At 43.7% G+C, this 22,605-nt stretch overlaps 2 protein-coding genes across 4 annotated transcripts; both read left to right on the plus strand.

The window, feature by feature from the left end:
* The first annotated feature begins 15 nt into the window (after nucleotides 1–15).
* On the plus strand, nucleotides 16–8,424 carry LOC139391692 (tRNA selenocysteine 1-associated protein 1-like). 3 transcript variants are annotated; one of them, XM_071139161.1, is made up of 9 exons: nucleotides 16–172; nucleotides 483–580; nucleotides 2,553–2,652; nucleotides 2,938–2,990; nucleotides 3,106–3,237; nucleotides 3,501–3,617; nucleotides 3,940–4,126; nucleotides 7,735–7,768; nucleotides 8,052–8,424. In XM_071139161.1, the coding sequence occupies exons 1-9, from the start codon at nucleotides 149–151 to the stop codon at nucleotides 8,210–8,212; spliced, it is 906 nt and encodes a 301-aa protein (XP_070995262.1). In that variant the 5' UTR covers nucleotides 16–148; the 3' UTR covers nucleotides 8,213–8,424. The 3 variants fall into 3 exon arrangements, 2 of the variants coding, with proteins under 2 accessions (XP_070995262.1, XP_070995261.1); XM_071139160.1 differs by having other exon boundaries at nucleotides 33–172; nucleotides 2,550–2,652; XR_011629599.1 differs by having other exon boundaries at nucleotides 47–172; nucleotides 2,550–2,652; nucleotides 3,940–4,990; nucleotides 6,945–7,768.
* A 968-nt stretch (nucleotides 8,425–9,392) lies between these two features.
* On the plus strand, nucleotides 9,393–22,488 carry LOC139391693 (syntaxin 12). Its single transcript, XM_071139162.1, has 11 exons — nucleotides 9,393–9,522; nucleotides 13,105–13,282; nucleotides 14,414–14,483; nucleotides 15,480–15,579; nucleotides 16,080–16,217; nucleotides 16,327–16,370; nucleotides 16,507–16,612; nucleotides 16,937–17,009; nucleotides 18,564–18,646; nucleotides 20,238–20,743; nucleotides 20,813–22,488. Exons 2-10 carry the CDS (start codon nucleotides 13,183–13,185, stop codon nucleotides 20,328–20,330), a joined length of 807 nt encoding a protein of 268 aa, XP_070995263.1. The 5' UTR covers nucleotides 9,393–9,522; nucleotides 13,105–13,182; the 3' UTR covers nucleotides 20,331–20,743; nucleotides 20,813–22,488.
* Nucleotides 22,489–22,605: the final 117 nt, after the last annotated feature.

The following is a 22,605-nucleotide window of genomic DNA, read 5'->3' on the forward strand; positions in this document are numbered from 1 at the left end:
CAGTCAGTTGGACTTGTTTTCAAGGCGCCTGCGCAGAAACGTCCCTGTTGCCTCTTCCGACACGACACTTACAAGGGGCTGCATGTGTTATTTCGGGGATTAACAACTGTAAATGTAAAAACAATTAAATAACTACAGGTCTTAAAACATGAGCACGCTATGGATGGGAAACGTGAGTATCTCAAACCAGTTCAGTCGATATTTTTAACGCTTCAGGTTGCAGGTAAATTAGCTAGTTGAAGCTAAGTAGCTAGCTTCAACTTAAGTTGTTTGCTAGCATGCTAGCTAGTAGTAACATAACTAGCCACGTTAACTTAGTGTAGTGCTAAATCGGATAACTTGCTGCAGATGGAACATTTTGACACATTACTAGCTAAACGTAGCATTCTATAATATTTGCAAGGGACATGTGGTAGCTAACTCTTAGCTAAATTAACGTTAGCTAACCTTACCATGTTATGATAATGAAGTCTGTTTGTTAGTTGGAGCCCTACATGGACGAAAACTTCATAACCCGAGCCTTCGGCACTATGGGGGAGTTGGTGGTGAGTGTACGGATTATACGCAACAAGATGACCGGGTGAGTATTTTATCCATGATGTTTGACCCGAGTTAACTACACTAGCTCTCTATCCTCTTTCTCCATTAGGGGTTTTCGGCGATTATATTCGCCCACATTTGGCTCCATATGAACTACAAGTCCAACGTTGTTATAAACATTTGGGAAAGTTAACCATAGCTTTCAAACCGGTTTGCGAAACATTATGATATAACCTGTATCTTTCACATCAGAAATAACTATTTCAAATAAAGATACTTACTGTAGCAGTTTTGCACATATCCACAAGCTGTGTGTGCCTCCAGTTGACAACCACACTTACTCCCCACTTACACACAGGTGGTCGGAGCATGCTAGATAGCTAATTAGCACAGGTAGCTAGCTACCTATGTCTTCTGTCTGGCATCCGTAAACAAGCAATGAGATATGGCCTTCGGGGAACCCTAATCCTATAAAAGTGTGTACTGTGTAGTAATTAGCGTTCTTATTTTTGGGAAATGTATTTGGGAGCATGGTCTGTAGACCTTTTATAATAGGCATTTTGACTGTTGTATTAGTGAATTCCACTCTGTATGTAGGCTTGTTATAGCCATTTGCGTTGTACAACTTCATCACACAGAGGTTATATCCATATTGATAAATGAGACAAAACAAAACATGTCTTAGGTGAAATCGTTACGGGGTCACAAATGTTCAAGACTACCTAAACAAATTTTTATTGGCAGATATGTTTTCCCTATCAGCCACTGCATGTGCTGCTGCAACAATTGTTTCTAATTTATTTAGAGTGTGATCAAGGGTCTCTTTTTTGGGGGGGGGTCTGCGGGTAGCCTTCTGGTTAGAGCAGGGGTGGGGAACTCCAGTTCTCGAGGGTCTGATTGGTGTCACACTCTTTCTCCAATCCCTAGCAAACACACCTGATTAATCAAATTTAGGTGATTATTGGAGTCAGATGTGTTGGCTGGGGAAAAACTGTGACACCAATCAGGCCCTAGAGGACTGGAATTGCCCAGACCTGGGTTAGAGCATTGGGCCAGTAACCGTAAGGTTCCTAGATTGAATCCCTGAGCTGACAAGGTAAAAATCTGTCATTCTGCCCTTGAACAAGGCAGTTAACCCACTGTTCCAAGGCTGTCACAATGAGGTAATGAGGGTGGAAGAGAGGACAGGAGGGTGGAATGAGGGTGAGGGTGGAAGTGAGGAGAGGAGCAGGATGGTGGAGAGGAGGAGGATGGTGAGGGTAGAGGAGAGGAGGAGGAGGATGGTGAGGGAGGAGGATGGTGAGGGAGGAGGATGGTGAGGGTAGAGGAGAGGAGGAGTATGGTGGAGAGGAGGATGGTGATGCGGGTGGAAGAGAGGAGGAGGGTGGTGAGGGTAGAGGAAATGAGACTGACTTGCCTAGTTAAATAAAGGTTAAGTAAAAAAAATTAAGGGGAGCCTTATAATAAAATCAGTTATAAAATTATTCTGCAAGACACCAGTGCCCAAAGTGATTGCCTACAAGTTGAAGTCCTAGGGTGCTCGGCCCTCAGTTTCCTTTAGTCCACGATCAGCACCTTTTCTCTTGCTGACCTGGAGGGAGAGGTTGTTGTCCTGGCACCACCACCATTTCCTCCCTATAGGCTGTCACGTCGTCGGTGTTCAGGCCTACCACTGCTGTGTTGTCGGCAAACTTAATAATGAATAATGATGTTTGAGTAAACGCCCCGGGGGACTTAGCTCACACCCCTGTGGGGCCCCATGTTGAAGGTCTGTGTGGCGTACGTGTTGTTGCCTACCCTCACCACCTGGGGGCGACCCGGTTGCAGAGAGAGTCCTGAGCTTAGTGAGCTTTTGTGCCTTTGACATGACAAGGAGTGGCACGAGGGCACAAACAGGCTGGTACCCAGGCTAGCACCATTGTATTATAGCTACACACCATACACAGTTTAAAAATCCATCCTTTGAATGCAACATTGGACTGATATCCCTTCTCTGTGTTGCTCTTCAGTAGGGGTGCAGCAGGCTACTGCTTCGTGGAGCTGACGGATGAAGCCACAGCTGAGAGGTGTCTTCGTAAAGTCAATGGAAAAGCACTGCCAGGAGCCACACCGGTAAATATACCGTTTTAACAAGGCTGCTTGGATGTTATGGATTCCATTTTGCATCCCAAATGGCACCCTATTTATCCCCATAATATAGTACACTACTTTTGACCCGGGCCCCAGTGGAAATGCAGACCTAGATTGTATCAGTTTATACATAATGCTTTTTGGTAGCCTGAGACAAAACAAGATATTTATGCGATTTTCCTCATTAGCGCTTGTTGTATAAATGAATGCATATTGTCATGAAATTGTAAATTAGCATTTCTAAGGAAGCCTTTTTGTACTTCACAGCCCAGAAGATTTAAATTAAACCGGGCCACTTTTGGGAAGCAAGGAGAAAGCAGGTATATCAACCAGCTTGATTGTAAAGTCAAACTAAATGTCATGAGATGCCATATAGAAACATTGGAAATGAACACACAACTCCCCCCCCCCCCCCCCCCCTTCTCTTTGCTACAGTCCACTCTATTCTCTGTTTGTTGGGGATCTCACACCTGAAGTGGATGACGGGATGCTGTACGAGTTCTTCTACAACCGCTATCCATCCTGTCGTGGGGGGAAGGTGGTGCTGGATGGCACGGGGAACTCCAAGTGAGTCCAGTAGGATGTTATAATCCCTAATAGAAGGGTTTCAATATATCAAGGTTGATGTGATCTAATAGGATGTGAATACAATTTATACGGCCATTTCCAAAACATCAACTGTTACTCTTCCACGACTATTTATAAGAGTCACTACTTCTACACTAACAATTTTAAATGTCTTAACTTCTTCCACTACCCCAAAAAAAATATTCACAGACGAAGCTAGTTATTTACTTGTATACTTGTCTGAACGTTTCTCTTGTTTCCAGGGGTTGTGGGTTTGTCCAGTTCCCAGACCAGAGGCTTCAAAAGCTGGCCCTGGAGGAGTGTCAGGGAGCGGTGGGGCTTGGGAGCAAGCCCCTACGACTGAGCCTAGCTGCTAACAAGTCAGTTTTACTTCAGTTCTTACTGTTACTGTGTTATAAGCCATCTCCAGACATGGTGTGTATATGCCATTCGAAAAACCAGGGTTGTAGCATAACCCATTCAGTTTCCAAACCACCTTTTTTATAGCCTTTAAAACTGTAGCTATATTTCCAACATAATATTTGACTATTCCCCTTGTTAGTCAGATTTTGCAACGCGCTCTTGAAGACCTGAGCAGAGAGTATCTTTCCCCAAAATAATAGTTTTCAACTCATGAAGATATGGGTTTTTAATAATCACTGTCAGATGCCTCGGTTACCAATAATTCTCTCTCACTCACAGAACTAGGCATAATCAATCAGACAACAGGGGGTGGGGGTCACATGGAGGAGGCTACAGACACAACCAGCAACAATACAATCAACAGTCATATGGTGGTGGATGGGGCTCTTGGGGCTACGACCAGAATGGAGGCAACTATGGCGGCTACAACTACAACCAGTATGATTACACACAGAATTTTGCACAGGTAAGATTGCTGCCCTGCTTTCCCTTCACTGGTGATATGTTTACATAGCTCAACGTCACCTTTACTGGTGATATGTTTACGTAGCTCAACGTCACCTTTACTGGTGATATGTTTACGTAGCTCAACGTCACCTTTACTGGTGATATGTTTACGTAGCTCAACTTCACCTTTACTGGTGATGGCAAGATTACTCTGACAGACATGGCAGCTCTGCTTCTAGCTCCTTAGCAACTTTGCAGTATTTTGTTTTTTGGTGTGTCATTTCTTACATTATTAGCCCAGAAAGTTTTTTGTGTTAGTACATACAGCTGGAAATACTTTTTGATATCAGAGCGGGGGTAACTCACCAGCATTACGGCCTGGAATACGACATTACGGAATTGAATCCTTTGTTCGTAACCCCCGGGGCTATTGAACTTATTACAGAGGCTGCTCCAAAACATACCTGGCGAAGAAGCGGTATTCGGAGTGGACTTCTGCACACCATCCACCGCTAATGTTCACTCTCTGGACAAGTTGATGAGCTCAGGGCGAGGATATCCTTTCAGAGAGACATCAGGGTCTGTAACAAATTTTACGGAATCATGGCTCTCTGGATATACTGTCCCTGTCCATACAGCCAGCTGGGTTCTCGGTACATTGCGCAGAAAGGAATAAAGAACTCTCCGGGATGAAGGAGGGCAGGGGTGTATGTTTCATGATTAACTACTCAAATGCCGACTGTATTACCTCCCAAGATAATTATCTTTGGTTATAGTCACAGTCGTGTATATTCCCCCTTGTGCCGATTCCATGGCGGCCCTCATGGAACTACACTGGACTTTGTGCAAACTGGAAACCACATATCCTGAGGCCACATTTATTGTAGCTGGGGATTTTAGCAAAGCACATTAGAAGAAAACACAACCAAAGATTTATCAACACATTGACTGTAGTACTCGCGCTGCTAAAACACTTGACCACTGCTACTCCAACTTCCGGGATGCCTACAAGGCCCTCCCCTGCTCTCCCTTCGGCAAATCAGATCATGACTCGATTTTGCTCATCCCTTCCTATAGGCAGAAACTCAAACAGGAAGTACCTGTGCTAAGGTCTGTTCAACGCTGGTCTGGCCAATCGGAATCCATGCTTCACGATTGTTTTGATCACGCGGACTGGGATATGTTCCTGGGAGCCTCTGAGAAGAACATTGACATATACACTGACTGGGTTCACCCAAATCAGAAACCGTGGATAGATGGAGGCATTCGCGTGAACCACTGCATTTAACCATGGCAAGGTGACTGGGAATATGTTTGAATACAAGCAGTGTAGTTATTCCCTCCGTAAGGCAATCAAACAAGCAAAACGTCAGTATAGAAACAAAGTGGAGTCGCAATTCAACGGCTCAGACACGAGACGTATATGGGTCTACAGACGATCACGGATTACAAAGGGAAACCCGGCCACGTCGCGGACACTGGCGTCTTGCTTCCGGACTAGCTAAACACCTTCTCTCGCTTTGAGGATAACACAGTGCCACCGACGTGGCGTGCTCCAGAGGACTGTGGGCTCTCGTTCTCTGTGGCCGAAGTGAGTAAGATATTTAAACATGTTAACCCTTGCAAGGCTCCCGGCCCAGACAACATCCCTAGCCACGTCCTAAGAGCATGCACAGACCAGACCACTATAGTTTTGGCAAGTCAGTTAGGACATCTACTTTGTGCATGACACAAGTAATATTTCCAACAATTGTTTACAGACAAGATTATTTCACTTATAATTCACTGTATCCCAATTCCAGTGGGTCAGAAGTTTACATACACTATGTTGACTGTCTGTAAACAGCTTGGAAAATTACAGAAAATGATGTCATGGCTTTAGACTCAAATGACGTCAATTAGCCTATTGGAGGTTTACCTGTGGATGTATTTCAAGGCCTACCTTCAAACTCAGTGCCTCTTTGCCTGATATCATGGGAAAATCAAAAGAAATCAGCCAAGACCTCAGAAAAAAGACTGTAGACCTCCACAAGTCTGGTTCATCCTTGGGAGCAATTTCCAAACACCTGAAGGTACTACGTTCATCTTTACAAACAATAGTACGCAAGTATAAACACCATGGGACCACACAGCCGTCATACCGCTCAGGAAGGAGACGCGTTCTGTGTCCTAGAGATGAATGTACTTTGGTGTGAAAAGTGCATATCAATCCCAGAATAACAGTGAAGGACCTTATGAAGATGCTGGAGGAAACGGGTACAAAAGTATCTATATCCACAGTAAAACGAGTCCTTTATCGACATAACCTGAAAGACCGCTCAGCAACGAAGAAACCACTGCTCCAAAACCGCCATTTTTAAAAAGCCAGACTACAGTTTGCAACTACACATGGGGACAAAGATTGTACTTTTTGGAGAAATGTCCTCTGGTCTGATGAAACAAAAATAAAATTGTTTGGCAATAATGACCATCGTTGTGTTTGGAGGAAAAAGGGGGGGGCTTGCAAGCTGAAGAACACCATTCCAACTGTGAAGCACAGGGGTGGCAGCATCATGTTGTGGGGATGCTTTGCTGCAGGTAGGACTGGTGCACTTCACAAAATAGATAGCATCATGTGGTTGGAAAATTACGTGGAGACATTGAAGCAACATCTCAAGACATCAGTCAGGAAGATAAAGCTTGGACGCAAATGGGCCTTCCAAATGGACAATGACCCCAAGCATACTTCTGAAGTTGTGGCAAAATGGCTTAAGGACAATAAAGTCAAGGTACTGGAGTGGCCATCACAAAGCCCTGACCTCAATCCCATACAAAATGTGTGGGCAGAACTGAAAAAGCGTGTGTGGGCAAGGAGGCCGACAAACCTGACTCGGTTACACAAGCTCTGTCAGGAGGAATGGCCCAAAATTCCCCCAACTTATTGTGGGAAGCTTGTGGAAGGCTACCCTAAACGTTTGACCCAAGTTAAACAATTTTAAAGGCAATGCTACCAAATACTAATTGAGTGTATGTAAACTTCTGACCCACTGGGAGTGTGATGAAAGAAATAAAAGCTGAAATAAATCATTTTCTCCTATTATTCTGACATTTCACATTTTAAGTTAAGTGGTGATTCTAACTGACCTAAGACAAGGAATTTCTACTAGGATTGATTGTCAGAAATTGTGAAACTGAGTTTAAATGTATTTGGCTACTGTGTATGTAATCTTCCGACTTCAACTGTACGTACACATGGAATCACTGTTCACTTTAATAATGAAACACTAGTCACTTTAATGTTTACATACTGCTTTACTCATTTCATATGTAGTCTACTGTATTTTAGTCAATGTCACTCCGACATTGCTCGTTCTTATATATATATTAATTTTCCATTATTTTACTTTAGATTTGTGTATTGTTGTGAATTTTTAGATATTACTGCACTGTTGGAGCACAAGCGTTTTGCTACACCCGCAATAACATCTGCAAAATATGTGTATGTGACCAATACAATTTGATTTGGTTTGTTACGTAGCTCAACGTCACTACAACTTCTTAGACAATATTGACACCTGAATGCATTGTCATTTCCTTCGTGTTTTCAATATACTCTATTTTATTAACCAATTCATTTAACATTTTCAGGAAAATGAAGCTGTTGAAGAGGATGGTCTGGAAGGTAGGTGTTATTTTTTTGTTGTTCCTACTTGTTTTTCTCCAGACTTTTGTGGCCTATTATCTAAAAGTCTCTTGATGACATTGACTTGCTGACATTGAGGTGTTTCATAATGAACATAATATCCTGCATGTTCCGAGGGTTTACCAGTGTATATGGAATGTAGCGGAGTCAGACTTGTGCTCCTCTTGGTCTAATGGTTAAGGCGTTCGTTTCACGAGCAGGAGACTGGGGTTGTTGACATCAGTCAACAAATAATCACAGCCAGCCTTTTCCTCCATTGTAGATCCTAACCCAGAGCTGGATGTGTTGGAAGCCAACAGGAAGTTTATGGAACACAGTGAGGAACTGTATGATGCCCTTATCCAGTGCCACTGGCAACCCTTGGAATCCTCGGAACAAGCATTTGGAACCACAAGTAGCCTTCCAGAACCTGTCTACTGTTGAGGCGTACAATGGAATGGCAATATCCTCTTTTGCCATGTTCTTTGGTCTTTCATATTATATTCTGTAAATGTTTGATCATGGAAAGGTTAAAGACATATCCCCAGTCCTTGGCCATAACTGCCATTTGCTTTACAATACTTTTTTTTTTTTTTTTTAATTGACAAGTGTTTTATTTTGTGTATCTTTATTAAAAGTCATGCTGTGCCTAAGAATAAGCTTCCTGTTTCCATTTGTTATGCTTCGCTAAACTGCACAGAAGAATGTATTCCAAATTCTATTTAGTGCAGCACTACTTTTAGCTAGGGCCTAAAAGTGCTTAGGTCAAAAGTATTGCACTATATAAGGAATAGAGTGCCATTTGGGACATCATTTTTCTCAATTGAGTGATTGTGTAATCTGCTATGTTAAACTGCCTTCTGTCTGTTTCCATATGCGTTTGTAAAGATGGAGTAAACGTGTATGTATCATGTTGCCAGGTAGAGATGTCTTATAAAATGACCCAACCAAAATTACAGGAGGAGTAGCCGCTAGGCTACCCTGGGGCAGCAGTAACCGAAAGGTTTCATGTTCAAATCCCCGAGCTGACAAGGTACAAATCTGTCGTTTTGCCCCTGAACTGGCAGTTAACCCACTGTTCCAAGGCCGTCATTGAAAATAAGAATTTGTTCTTAACTGACTTGCCTAGTTAAATAAAGGTCAAATAAATTAAACATTTAAAGTCTCATAGACTGGGGAGAGTTTAGCCAGGTACAACGTTATGGAACGCTGCGGATAGAAATGGCATGAATAGAGTGGACATGATTCCTTATTCTACATGTCAGGCATGGTTGTTTTATTTTTCTATCTGCGTGTTCTCTAACGTTGTGTACTGCTAAATGTGCCCCAGTCTCTGTTGAGCAAAGTGAGAGCGCTGATCAGCAGAAAACCACGAGTCACAAGGTTTCCCAGTGACTGAAAGGGAGGGACGGGATGCCCATTGAATGAATCCCACGCTGGACAGGATTTGAGATCATATAATGCATGACTAAGCCTACTCTGAGTTTGTTTAGTTTCTGAATACCATTTTGTAGGGAATCGTCTTCTGCCCCCGATTGAAAGTTGTAAAACGCGTCAATTGTTTTTAACAATATGTACGTTAATGTTTTTATTTTATTTCAATTACTCTTATTTATTACTGTTGGCGCCACCCAAAGGTTGTTTTTTTAATGTACGCAATGACGTCATTTGACAGTTTTGGGAGGCTAGCTTCTTGACGGAGGAACAAAGTGAAAGCATAGCGGATGTTTTATGTGCAACAGCCTACTAAACAAGTAAGATTGGGTTATTTTTTTCAGTTTAAACCTGCGTTAATGTTTAACTCGCTGTTTGAAATAAAAAAAAGTCACATTTTGTTGACCAGCGTCTACAATTTGCTGGGAGCCGAGTAACGCATCTGACGTCTTTGTGCTAACGATTAGCATTGAAGCTAGCTAGCTAGCGCGGCTATTTTCAACGTCATCAGAGCAGGCCTGTGTAAGCAATACAACTCCCAATTAAATTATACAATTTGGAAACATTCATTAACTTTGTATTAAACAGCCGTTTTGTGGAAAGCCAGTTAGCTTGCAAGCAAGCTACATAACTTTAGCTGTAAATCATCTAGCAAGCCAACTAGCTAGCAGCCATAACATAACTAGTTAAATTCGGAAGAAAAACCCGACTGCAACAAGGGCTAAATCTCGCTTGTGGTCTATTTAATAGCTTACCTACTCAATATCTGGCTAGGTAGTTATGTGGCAGTCTGATGTTTTGCGAGTGAGAAACTGCTATTTCAAAATAGTGTGTCACTCAATACACTGTCTGATTTGCTACTGTGTGACCACTTTGTTCCCTGGAACTCTCCTGTCAAAGCTTGTGGAAGAGAAAATCGATTGTCCTAAATGGCTAGATAGTGTTTGCTACTATGTGTATTTGAGCTGCTCCGGATGGATCGTGAAATAAGTGTGTGGAGTCATTACCTTTTAAATCATACTTAACACTAAAATAAAATATATTTATAAAGCCCCTTTTACATACATTTGTGACAGCACTTCTCTCCAGTTATGACTAGGCATTTAGCTGTTAATATGTAACTTGTGACACTTTGTAATAGGCCTATCTTAGGACAAACCTGACTGATACGTTTGATAATAGTTCTTACACTACTTGGACAAAAGTGTGTGGACACCTGCTTGTCGAACATCTCATTTAAAAAACATGGGCATTAATATGGAGTTGGTCTCCTCTTTGCTGCTATAACAGACTCCACTTTTCAGGGAAGGCTTTCCACTGGATGTTGGAACATTGCTGCAGGGACTTGCTTCCATTCAGCCACGAGCATTAGAGAGGTCGGGTACTGATGGGCGATTAGACCTGGCTCGCAGTTGGCGTTCCAATATGTCCTGATGGTCTTGAGGTCAGGGCTCTGTGCAGTCCAGTAAAATTCTTCCATACCGATCTGTAACAATTTCTATGCAAGGGGGCACTGTCATGCTAAAACATGAAAGGGACTTCCCCAAACTGTTGCCACAAAGTTGGAAGCCCAGAATCATCTAGAATGTCATTGTTTGCTGTAGATTTCCTTTCACATGAACTAAGGAGCCTAGCCCGAACCATGAAAAACAGCTCCAGACCATTATCCCTCCACCAAACTTTACAGTTGGTACTATGCATTGGTGCAGGTAGCGTTCTCCTGGCATCCGCCAAACCCAGATTTGTCCTTCGGACTGCCAGATAGTGAAGCGTGATTCATCACTCCAGAGAACGCCTTTCCACTGCTCCAGAGTCCAATGGCGGCGAGCTTTACACCACTCCAGCCGATGCTTGGTGAACTTTGGTCTGTGTGCAGATGCTCGGCTATTGAAACTAATTTCATGAAGCTCCCTATGTGGGCTGACTCTGCTTCCAGAGTCAGTTTGGAACTCGGTAGTAAGTGTTGCAACCGAAGACAGACGGTTTGTACATGCTTCAGCACTCAGCGGTCCTGTTGTGTGAGCTTGAGTGGCCTACCACTTCGCAGCTAAGCTGTTGTTGCTCCAACTTACAGTTGACCGGGGCAGCTATAGCAGGGCAGAAATTTGACGAACTGACTTGTTGGACGGTGCCATGTTGAAAATCACTGAGCTCTACAGTAAGGCCATTCTACAGCCAATGTTTGTTTATGGAGATTGCATGGCGGTGTGCTCGATTTTATACATCTGTCAGCAAAGGGTGTTGCTGAAATAGCCAAATCCACTAATTTGAAGGGGTGTCCATATACCTTTGTGTATATATAGTGCATTTGGAAAGTATTCCTTTTTCCACATTTTGATAATGACAAAGCAAAAATTGTTTAAAAAAAATGTTTTGCTAATTTTGTAAAAAAAAAAAAAACTATCACATTGACATAAGTATTAAAACACTTTACTCAGTACTTTGTTGAAGCACCTTTGGCAGTGATTACAGCCTCGAGTCGTCTTGGGTATGACGCTACCAGTTTGTCACACCTGTATTTGTGGGGGTTTTCTCTGAAGATCCTCTCAAGCTCTGGCTGGTTGGATGGGGAGCGTCACTACATGGCTTTTTCAGGTCTCTTCAAATATGTTCGATTAGGTTCAAGTCTGACTTCTGGCTGGGCCACTCAAGGACATTCAGAGACTCTCCTGCGTTGTCTTGGCTGTGTGCTTAGGGTCATTGTCCTGTTGGAAGGTGAACCTTCGCCCCAGTCTGAGGCCCTGGGGGCTAAGCAGCAGGTTTTCATCAAGGATTTCATTGTACATTGCTCCGTTCATCTTTCCGTCAATTCCTGACACAACAAAACTTCTTCACCGTAGGGATGGTGCCAGGTTTCCTCCAGATGTGACGCTTGTCATTCAGGACAAAGAGTTCAATCTTGGTTTCATCAGACCAGAGAATCTTGTTTCTCATTGTCAGAGTCCTTTAGGTGCCTTTTGGCAAACTCCAAGCGCGCTCTCATGTGCCTTTTACTGAGGAGTGGCTTCTGTCTGGACACTCTACCATAAAGGCCTGATTGGTGGAGTGCTGCAGAGATGGTTGTCCTTCTGGAAGGTTCTCCCATCTCCACAGAGGAACTCTGGGGCTCTGTCAGAGTGACCATCGAGTTATTGGTCAACTCCCTGACCAAGGCCCTTCTCCCCCGACTGCTCAGTTTAGCCGGGCGGCCAGCACTAGGAAGAGTCTTGGTGGTTCCAAACTTCTTCCATTTAAGTATGATGGAGGCCACTGTGTTCTTGGAGAACTTCAATGCTGCAGAAATGTTTTGGCACCCTTCCACAGATCTGTGCCTCGACACAATCCTGTTACGGAGCTCAACCGACAATTCCTTCGACCTCATGTCTTGGTTTTTGTTCTGACATGCACTGTCAACTGTGGGACCTTTTATATAGACAGGTTGTGTGCCTTTCCAAATCATGTCCAATCAATTGAATTTACCACAGTTGGACTCCGATCAAGTTGTAGAAACATCTCAAGGATTATCAATGGAAACAGGATGCACCTGAGCTCAATTTCGAGTCTCATATGAAAGGGTCTGAATACTTGTGTAAATGCATTTCTTTTCTTTTTTATATATATATATATGTAAAACTAAAAATAAATTTAAAAAATGACGTTTTTTTTGCTTTGTCATTATGGGGTATTGTGTGTAAATTGATGAGGAAAATAAGTTATTTCATCCATTTTAGAATAAGGCTGTAAAGTAACAAAGTTGGGGAAGGGGTCTGAATACTTTCCGAATACACTATATAGTGGACATCATGCTCTATTCTCCATTATTAACAGCTGGATAGGATTTTTTTGGGTCGTGTCCCAAATTGCACCCTCTGTATATCTCTGTCTTGATAACAAAACTTTTAAACGACTTTCTCCTCTCCCAGAGTTTTCCCAATACACCTGCCACGCAACCACCCAACAGTCTTCACCGTGAGACCTAAGAGGACGCCACACTGGCAGCAATGTCTTACAGTAAAGCAGACAGCTATCGCACCCAGCCACGGGACTCCAATAGCCTCATCCAGACATGCAGCTCAAACATCCAGAAGATCACACAGAACAGTAAGTAATTGCTGCAGAAAGAGAAGAGTTGATGAAGATAATTCAGTCAGTACTTTAATGATCTATACATGATGTATCCTATAGCCTACATCAGGGCTGCCCGACCCTCTTCCTGGAGATCTACTGTCCCTGTAGGTTTTCAGTCTTAACCCTCTTCCTGGAGATCTACTGTCCCTGTAGGTTTTCAGTCTAACCCTCTTCCTGGAGATCTACTGTCCTGTAGGTTTTCAGTCCAACCCTCTTCCTGGAGATCTACTGTCCTGTAGGTTTTCAGTCCAACAATCTTCCTGGAGATCTACTGTCCTGTAGGTTTTCAGTCCAACCCTCTTCCTGGAGATCTACTGTCCTGTAGGTTCAGTCCAACCCTCTTCCTGGAGATCTACTGTCCTGTAGGTTCAGTCCAACCCTCTTCCTGGAGATCTACTGTCCTGTAGGTTCAGTCCAACCCTCTTCCTGGAGATCTACTGTCCTGTAGGTTCAGTCCAACCCTCTTCCTGGAGATCTACTGTCCTGTAGGTTCAGTCCAACCCTCTTCCTGGAGATCTACTGTCCTGTAGATTTTCAGTCCAACCCTTTTCCTGGAGATCTACTGTCCTGTAGGTTTTCAGTCCAACCCTCTTCCTGGAGATCTACTGTCCTGTAGGTTTTCAGTCTAACCCTCTTCCTGGACATCTACTGTCCTGTAGGTTCAGTCCAACCCTCTTCCTGGAGATCTACTGTCCTGTAGGTTTTCAGTCCAACCCTAATTTAGCATATCTGATTCAGCTAGTTAAGGTCTTGTTGAGCAGGTAATTAGTAGAATCAGGTGTGTTAAATTATGGTTGGACTGAAAACCCACAAGACTATAGATCACCAGGAAGAGGGTTGGACTGAAAACCCACAAGACGATAGAACACCAGGAAGAGGGTTGGACTGAAAACCCACAAGACTATAGATCACCAGGAAGAGGGTTGGACTGAAAACCTACAAGACTATAGATCACCAGGAAGAGGGTTGGACTGAAAACCTACAAGACTATAGATCACCAGGAAGAGGGTTGGACTGAAAACCCACAAGACTATAGATCACCAGGAAGAGGGTTAGGCAGCCCTGGCCTACAGTTTAGAGAATGTACGTCTTCTCTCTTCCCAGCTGCTCAGATAAAGAGCATGGTGACTCAGCTGGGGACGAGGCAAGACACAAGCGAACTGCAGGACCGTCTGTAAGTATTCTCAAAATGTTTTGCTTGTACATACGCTGATAAACGTATTAATGTACATACAGTACTAGTCAAGTTTGGACACACCTACTCATTCCAGGTTTTTTTCTTTATTTTTACTATTTTCTACATTGTAGAATAATAGTGAAGACATCAAAACTATGAAATAGCACATATGGAATCATGTAGTAACCAAAAAAGTGTTAAACAAATCAAAATATGTTACGTTTGAGATGATTAAAAGTAGCCACCCTTTTGCCTTGATGACAGCTTTGCAGTTGCAAAAATCATCAAGGGCTATGATGAAACTGGCTCTCATGAGGACCGCCACAGGAAAGGAAGACCCAGAGTTACCTCTACTGCAGAGGATACCAGAGGAGTTACCAGCCTCAGAACTTGTAGCCCAAATAAATTCAAAGACAATCTGCAGGACAATAACCCCAAACACACCTCCAGGCTGTGTAAGGGCTATTTGACCAAGAATGAGAATGATGGAGTGCTGCATCAGTTGACCTGGCGTCCACAATCACCTGGCCTCAACCCAATTGAGATGGTTTGGGATGAGTTGGACCACAGAGTGAAGGAAAAGCAGCCAACAAGTGCTCAGCATATGTGGGAGCTCCTTCACGACTGTTGAACAAAAAAAAGCATTCCAGGTGATGCTGGTTGAGAGAATGCCAAGTGTGTGCAAAGCTGTCATCAAGGCAAAGGGTGGCTACTTTGAAGAATCTAAAATATATTTTGATTTGTTTCTTTTTTTTGGTTACTACATAATTCCATATGTGTTATTTCGTATTTGTTGTCTTCACTATAATAGTAAAATAAAGAAAAACCCTTGACTGAGTAGGTGAGTGCAAACTTTTGACTGGTAATTTACTTACAGTACATACACTGACTAACTTGTTGTGTGCTGTATACAGAACAGTGTGTGTGTGTGTGTGTGTTCTATGTTTCTCCCTGAGAGTTTAGTATCTCCCTTTACTGTTCATGTTCTCTCAGGCAGCACATACAGCACTTTACAAACCAGCTGGCCAAGGAGACCAACAAGCACCTGAAAGACCTGGGCTCCGTCTCACTATCTTCAGCACCTTCAGAGCAGGTTTGTGTGTGGGACGGACATCCCAACAATGACAATGGGAGTTCCTTGAGTAACCTTTTGTGTGTTTGAATGGCTCCAGGTTGAAGTTTCCCATAGGTACAGATCTAGCATCCCCTCTTCCCCGGTCCTAACCTTAACCGTTAGTGAAGGAAATGCAAAACTGACCCAAGATCTAGGGGGGAACTCTGTGCCTAGGGTGGGAACTCTGTGCCTAGGGGAGGGAACTCGGTGCCTGGGGGGAGGGGGGAACTCAGTACCTGGGGGGAGGGGGGAACTCAGTACCTGGGGGGAGGGGGGAACTCTGTGCCTGGGGGGAGGGGGCGAACTCGGTGCCTGGGGGGAGGGGGCGAACTCGGTGCCTGGGGGGAGGGGGCGAACTCGGTGCCTGGGGGGAGGGGGCGAACTCGGTGCCTGGGGGGGGGGGGCTCGGTGACAGTGACAACCGCTTGACAGGGACAATGTGTTTGAATGACCCATTTCTTCTTCTTCTCAACCCACAGAGGCAACAGAAGATCCAGAAGGACCGGCTGATGAATGATTTCTCCGCTGCCCTCAACAACTTCCAGGCCGTACAGCGCCAGGCAGCACAGAAGGAGAAGGAGTCTGTGGCCAGAGCCAGAGCTGGTTCCCGTCTCTCTGTAAGGCTTTGAAAATACAGATAGAACAATGGCTGGAATGCTGAGTATCATACCATTGGCAGGTTTTCTATGATCAAACTTCAAGTAATGTCTGGTTCCTCTCTGTCAGGCTGAAGATGGTGCCTCTGAGGAACAGCTCGTGTCTTTTGATAAGTAGGTTCAAGCTTCTCTCTCTGAGGAGGATGTTTTGATACTTCTCTACTCCAGGATATGGTGCCTGGTTTCTTAAATATTGTTTGTATCTCCTTCTCTCCATACAAGTGTTTCTTCGCTCTTTCTTTTTTTGTAGCCAAGAAGATTGGGGTCAGACAACCACACAGACAACAGAGGAGGCCATAACAGAAGAGGACTTGGAGCTTATCAAGGAGAGAGAGACCAACATCAGACAGCTGGAGGTCAGTCTGTTTCTCTCTGCTCATCATATTTATTTTTTATTTAACTAGGCAAGTCAGTTAAGAACAAATTCTTATTTTACAATGACTGCCTCCCCGGCCAAACCCTAACACGGGCGACGTTGGGCCAATTGTGCGCCGCCCTATGGCGCTCCCAAACACGTCCGGTTGTAATACAGCCTGGATTCGAACCAGGGTGTCTGTAGTGACGCCTCTAGCACTGAGATGCAGTGCCTTAGACCGCTGCGCCACTCGGGAGCACAAGGAATTGAGTTATGTGTTATTTCAGCGTTGCCTTTTTTATTGAGTTATATTGTGTCATTTCAGTCGGACATCTTGGATGTGAACCAGATCTTCAAGGATCTAGCAGTGATGATCCATGATCAGGGAGAGATGATTGGTGAGTCCCATCACTGTTGTAGTACTGGAGTACAGTGCCCAATCAGTTACTTCATTCATAAAAACCACGCCTCTGAAACATGATTTGAACTCTCTAAAAAAAATAATAACTGACCCCAAAACATCTGTATTATAATATTCATACCCCTTGACTTATTCCACATTTTGTTGTTGCGGCCTGAATTCAAAATTATTAAATATAAATATTTTCTCACCCATCTACACACAATACCCCATAATGGCAAAATTAAAACATGTTTTTAGAAATGGTAGAAAATGTATTAAAAATGAAATACAGAAATATCTAATTTACATAAGTATCTAATTTACATTAATACATAAGTATTATTTTGTTTTTCTGGGTAAAACATTTGCCCATTATTCTTTAAAAATAAAGAATTATTCAACCTGCTGCTGAAAGGTGAATTCATCTCCCAGTGTCTGGTGGAAAGCAGACTGAACCAGGCTTTCCTCTAGGATTTTGTCTGTGCTTAGCTCCGCTCTGTTTTTTTTTTTTTTTATCCTGATAAATTCCTCAGTCCTTAACGATGACAAGCATTCCCATAACATGATGCAGCCACCACTGTGCTTGAAAATATGAAGAGTGGTACTCAGTAATGTGTTGTGTTGGATTTGTCCCAAACATAACACTTTGTATTTTGGACAAAACGTGAATTGGTTTGCCACATTCTTTGCGATATTACTTTAGTGCCTTGTTGCAAACAGGATGTGTGTTTTGGAATATTTGTGTTCTGTACAGGCTTCCTTCTTTTCACTCTTGTCAATTAGGTTAGTATTGTGGAGTAACTACAGTATTGTTGATCCATCCAGAGTTTTCGCCTATCACAGCCATTAAACTGTTTTAAAGTCACCATTGGCCTCATGGTGAATTCGCTGAGTGGTTTCCTTCCTCTCCGGCAACTGAGTTATGAAGGACGCCTATATGTCTGTAGTGACTGGGTGTATCGATACACCATCTAAAGTCTAATTAATAACTTCACCATGTTCAAAGGGATATCCAATGTCTACTTTTTAATTTATTTGTACCCATCTACCAATAGGTGCCCTTCTTGGCGTGGCATTGGCAAGCCTCCCTGGTGTTTGTGGTTGAATCTGTGTTTGAAATTTACTTCTCGACTGAGGGACCTTACAGAGATGATGTAGTCATTCATAAATCATGTTAAGCACTATTATTGCACACAGAGTGAGTCCATGCAACTTGTGTGACTTGTTAAGCAATTTTTTACTCCTGAACTTATTTAGGCTTGCCATAACAAAGGAGTTGAATACTTGTTGACTGAAGACATTTGTAAAAAATGTCAAAAAACATAATACCACTTTCACATGATGAGGTATTGTGTGTAGGTCCGTGACACACAATCTCAATTAAATCCATTTTAAATTCAGGCTCTAACACAACAAAATGTGGAAAAAGTCAAGGAGTGTGACTACGTTCTGAAGGCACGATACATATGTGTAAAAAAATAAATATGCCGTACCTTAAGGAGGTAACAAGCTGAGCCAGTATGTCTGACCCTCTGTGTTTACACCACAGACAGCATAGAGGCCAACGTGGAGAGTGCGGAGGTCCACGTAGACCGGGGGACAGAACAGCTCCAGAGAGCCTCCTACTACCAGGTAAGGCTGAATATCACTGCGGCAGAGTAAGTGTGTGTCCGCTGCTAGCTAGCTAGCGATGACTGCCAACAAAATGAGGGAACCCATTACATTTCAATAGAAGGAAAGCGTCTCACGGCGAACTGAGTTTGAACAAAGTGTGAACAGAACATTAAGTTGATAAAAGCTGAACATTATGCAAATTACAGGCGATATCACAGCACGATATATAATGGTGCAACTGACCAATCGAGGATCGTTATAGCTTCCAGCCCGTGCTTGATTGGCTGTTGATGCCATGGAGAAGTGGCTATACTCTAATTTTCAAAATGGCCTTCCCGGTGTAGGAAAGGGGCGTAAAAAATTCGGAGAAATGGTGGCGTGTGCTCTGAATGACCTAAATCATGGCAATGACCATGATATCTAGAATGAAACAATAGCCTTATGGCTGATACGTTAGGCTAAGGGACCCGATAAGCACAGAGTTCAGAATAGGACAAGCTTACCGACAGAGCCTGGGCTCGAATCCAGAGTCTCTGGTGGCACAGCGTTACATGAGAACGGGATAGTTCCTGCACTTCACCTCAGCTAAAGGCTTGGATGCTACTCGCTGCTGAGATCAGCAACAAGCGCTTTGCTGGAGGAGAGTTATGGGTAACAAAACAAGGCCTAGGCTACATTTCTATGCTAATATTACTGTTCTTGTATAACCTTTCTTCTTTATTTTTTCAACAACAAAAAAAGACCCCCTTTTTCTCCTCCAATTTTGTGGTATCCAATTGTTAGTAGTTACTGTCTTGTCTCATCGCTACAACTCCCGTACAGGCTCGGGAGAGACGAAGGTCGAGAGCCATGCGTCCTCCGAAACACAACCCAACCAAGCCGCACCAATGTGTCGGAGGAAACACTGTGCACCTGGCGACCTGGTTAGCGTGCACTGCGCCCGGCCTGCCACAGGAGTCGCTAGTGCGCGATGAGACAAATCAAATTTGATTTATATAGCCCTTCGTATATCAGCTGATATCTCAAAGTGCTGTACAGAAACCCAGCCTATTTAATCTACAGTGGGAATGGTGGCTACCTGTTCAAGTCGGGGCCTAAACCTCATAACCTGTCCCTTAAACTCTTCCGGTCGGTTGCTGAAACCTTTGAGCCGACTTTCGCCGGGTTCAACAAGCGCCGGGCCACATTATCTACCCTGGGTGCAGAATAATATAGATTTCTTCTATGTTTTCACACTCGCACTTTTCACACCCATATATATATATTGCCAAATATTTGACTGACTTGCATTTGTGTAGGCTACGTTGTTCATGATTGTTTCGCCACTACTTTGATACACGTCAGTGGGGATTGAGGAGTGAGTGTACACAAAGCCCACTGAAAATATACAACGTAATACCCTCCGCTACACCACTGAGCACGACCTAGCATGCTGTCGGTTTGCTGCTTTGGAAAAAAAAAAAGATCGGCCCGCATAGCGTTGAGCCGTCGAATCGAGCGTTTCGTCACCAGTAAGTAACAGGTACCATGAAATGAATCGGTGCCATGATGTTTTCTGCACATCGACTGTCACCAACCTACCATCCCTTTGCTCTGTTTCTCCCCTTAGCAAAAGTCCCGTAAGAAGATGTGCATTCTGGCTATGGTCATGTCCATAGTACTGACCATACTAGGCATCATCATCTGGCAAGCCACCAAATGAGAAGAGAGACAGACAACCCTCCTCTCTTTCACATCTTTATTTATTTCATTCCCCCACCCAACCTGAAACATCAGCCCGGGATGGATCCCCTCCAACCTGAAACACCAGCCCGGGATGGATCCCCTCCAACCTGAAACATCAGCCCGGGATGGATCCCCTCCAACCTGAAACACCAGCCCGGGATGGATCCCCTCCAACCTGAAACACTAGCCCGGGATGGATCCCCTCCAACCTGAAACACCAGCCCGGGATGGATCCCCTCCAACCTGAAACATCAGCCCGGGATGGATCCCCTCCAACCTGACACACCAGCCCGGGATGGATCCCCTCCAACATGAAACACCAGCCCGGGATGGATCCCCTCCAACATGAAACACTAGCCTGGGATGGATCCCCTCCAACCTGAAACACTAGCCTGGGATGGATCCCCTCCAACCTGAAACACCAGCCCGGGATGGATCCCCTCCAACCTGACACACCAGCCCGGGATGGATCCCCTCCAACCTGACACACCAGCCCGGGATGGATCCCCTCCAACCTGAAACACTAGCCTGGGATGGATCCCCTCCAACCTGAAACACCAGCCCGGGATGGATCCCCTCCAACCTGAAACACCAGCCCGGGATGGATCCCCTCCAACCTGAAACACCAGCCCGGGATGGATCCCCTCCAACCTGAAACACCAGCCCGGGATTTATCCCCTCCAACCTGAAACACCAGCCCGGGATGGATCCCCTCCAACCTGACACACCAGCCCGGGATGGATCCCCTCCAACCTGACACACCAGCCCGGGATGGATCCCCTCCAACCTGAAACACCAGCCCGGGATGGATCCCCTCCAACCTGAAACACCAGCCCGGGATGGATCCCCTCCAACCTGAAACACCAGCCCGGGATGGATCCCCTCCAACCTGAAACACCAGCCCGGGATGGATCCCCTCCAACCTGAAACACCAGCCCGGGATGGATCCCCTCCAACCTGAAACACCAGCCCGGGATGGATCCCCTCCAACCTGAAACACCAGCCCGGGATGGATGCCCAGCTAGCTCACTGTTGCCAGGGTCAGGGGAGTGGCATCAGGGCAAAGGGATGGGTCTGGGATATGTAACCTGACACTCCCTACCTGAGCTCAAGGCCTCCAGCTAACCTCCTGTCTCATTTACCCTGAGACAAGGAGGTAGTATTTCTATTCAAATGAAGGTGAGTATTGGAGTAAAATGGGGCTGGAGAGTGTAGTTTAATATAAAGATATTCTGTTTAATTCTACTTGTGATATTTACTACACTAACATTCATTGTATTTCCAAACACATAATACATAATTGTTGTTATATCATTGTTGATGAACTATTATATATCAAATGGTGGACGGACACCGATATGGGAAAAAAATAAAACTGTTGTTTTTGTAAATTCATCTCTGGGTTTTGTATGGAGATAAATGATTTTGGTAACCTGTACATTTCCTGCACCTTTCTGGTATGTAAAACAGTTTAGAGTGCCACACTCCATTCAAGTTATAGGAGAGGTTTCCTGAACACAGATTGAGCCTCGATGGCGATTCTGCATTGAGCTTGCATTTTAGTCCAGGACTAGTCTTAATCTGTGTCCAGGAAAACCACCCCATGGTCCTTATATTGCTCAGGTGAGATCAGGTTCTGATAGTGAACCTTTTTTTAAAAACTTTTTTTTAAATCCAACTGTCTACATGATAATAACAAACTCTCTGGTCGTAATAAACACATTTATTAACACTGTTGAAGAGAAAACCAGTTTCCAAAACACAGATTAAGCTTCAAATGATTTGTAATTACGTTTCCGGCACCTTGACCATCCATCCGCTCAATAATAATTATTTTTTAAATCATTCCGCGGTTCAAATCTAGTTTATAATCCCTGTCGTAGATGGTGTTGACTGGATATGATGATCATAGTTGTTTATGTGCTGTAAAACTTCATTTATGACTGATGTTCTCGTTATGATGCAATTTTTTTGTAATATATTACAATCTTGGACTACAAACCCATTATAATGACAATATTATATCTGTTAATTGCAACCATAGTTTTAAAAACAAAACAAAAGTAATTGTCAACCTGTTTTATTGATATCTATGGCTTCTATCAATATGCTTAAATAAAAACTCTTAAATACAAGTTCCTTTTTGTGAGACTTTTTTGTCATAACTTTTCCTTCCAAATAGACAATAGTGTAAATATAATCACTGTTTTACCTTGTAAAGCTGTTTTATATTTTTTGTATATCTTTTTATT

This window comes from Oncorhynchus clarkii, chromosome 32 (genome assembly GCF_045791955.1).
Source record: "Oncorhynchus clarkii lewisi isolate Uvic-CL-2024 chromosome 32, UVic_Ocla_1.0, whole genome shotgun sequence".
NCBI classification, from domain to species: Eukaryota; Metazoa; Chordata; class Actinopteri; order Salmoniformes; family Salmonidae; genus Oncorhynchus; species Oncorhynchus clarkii.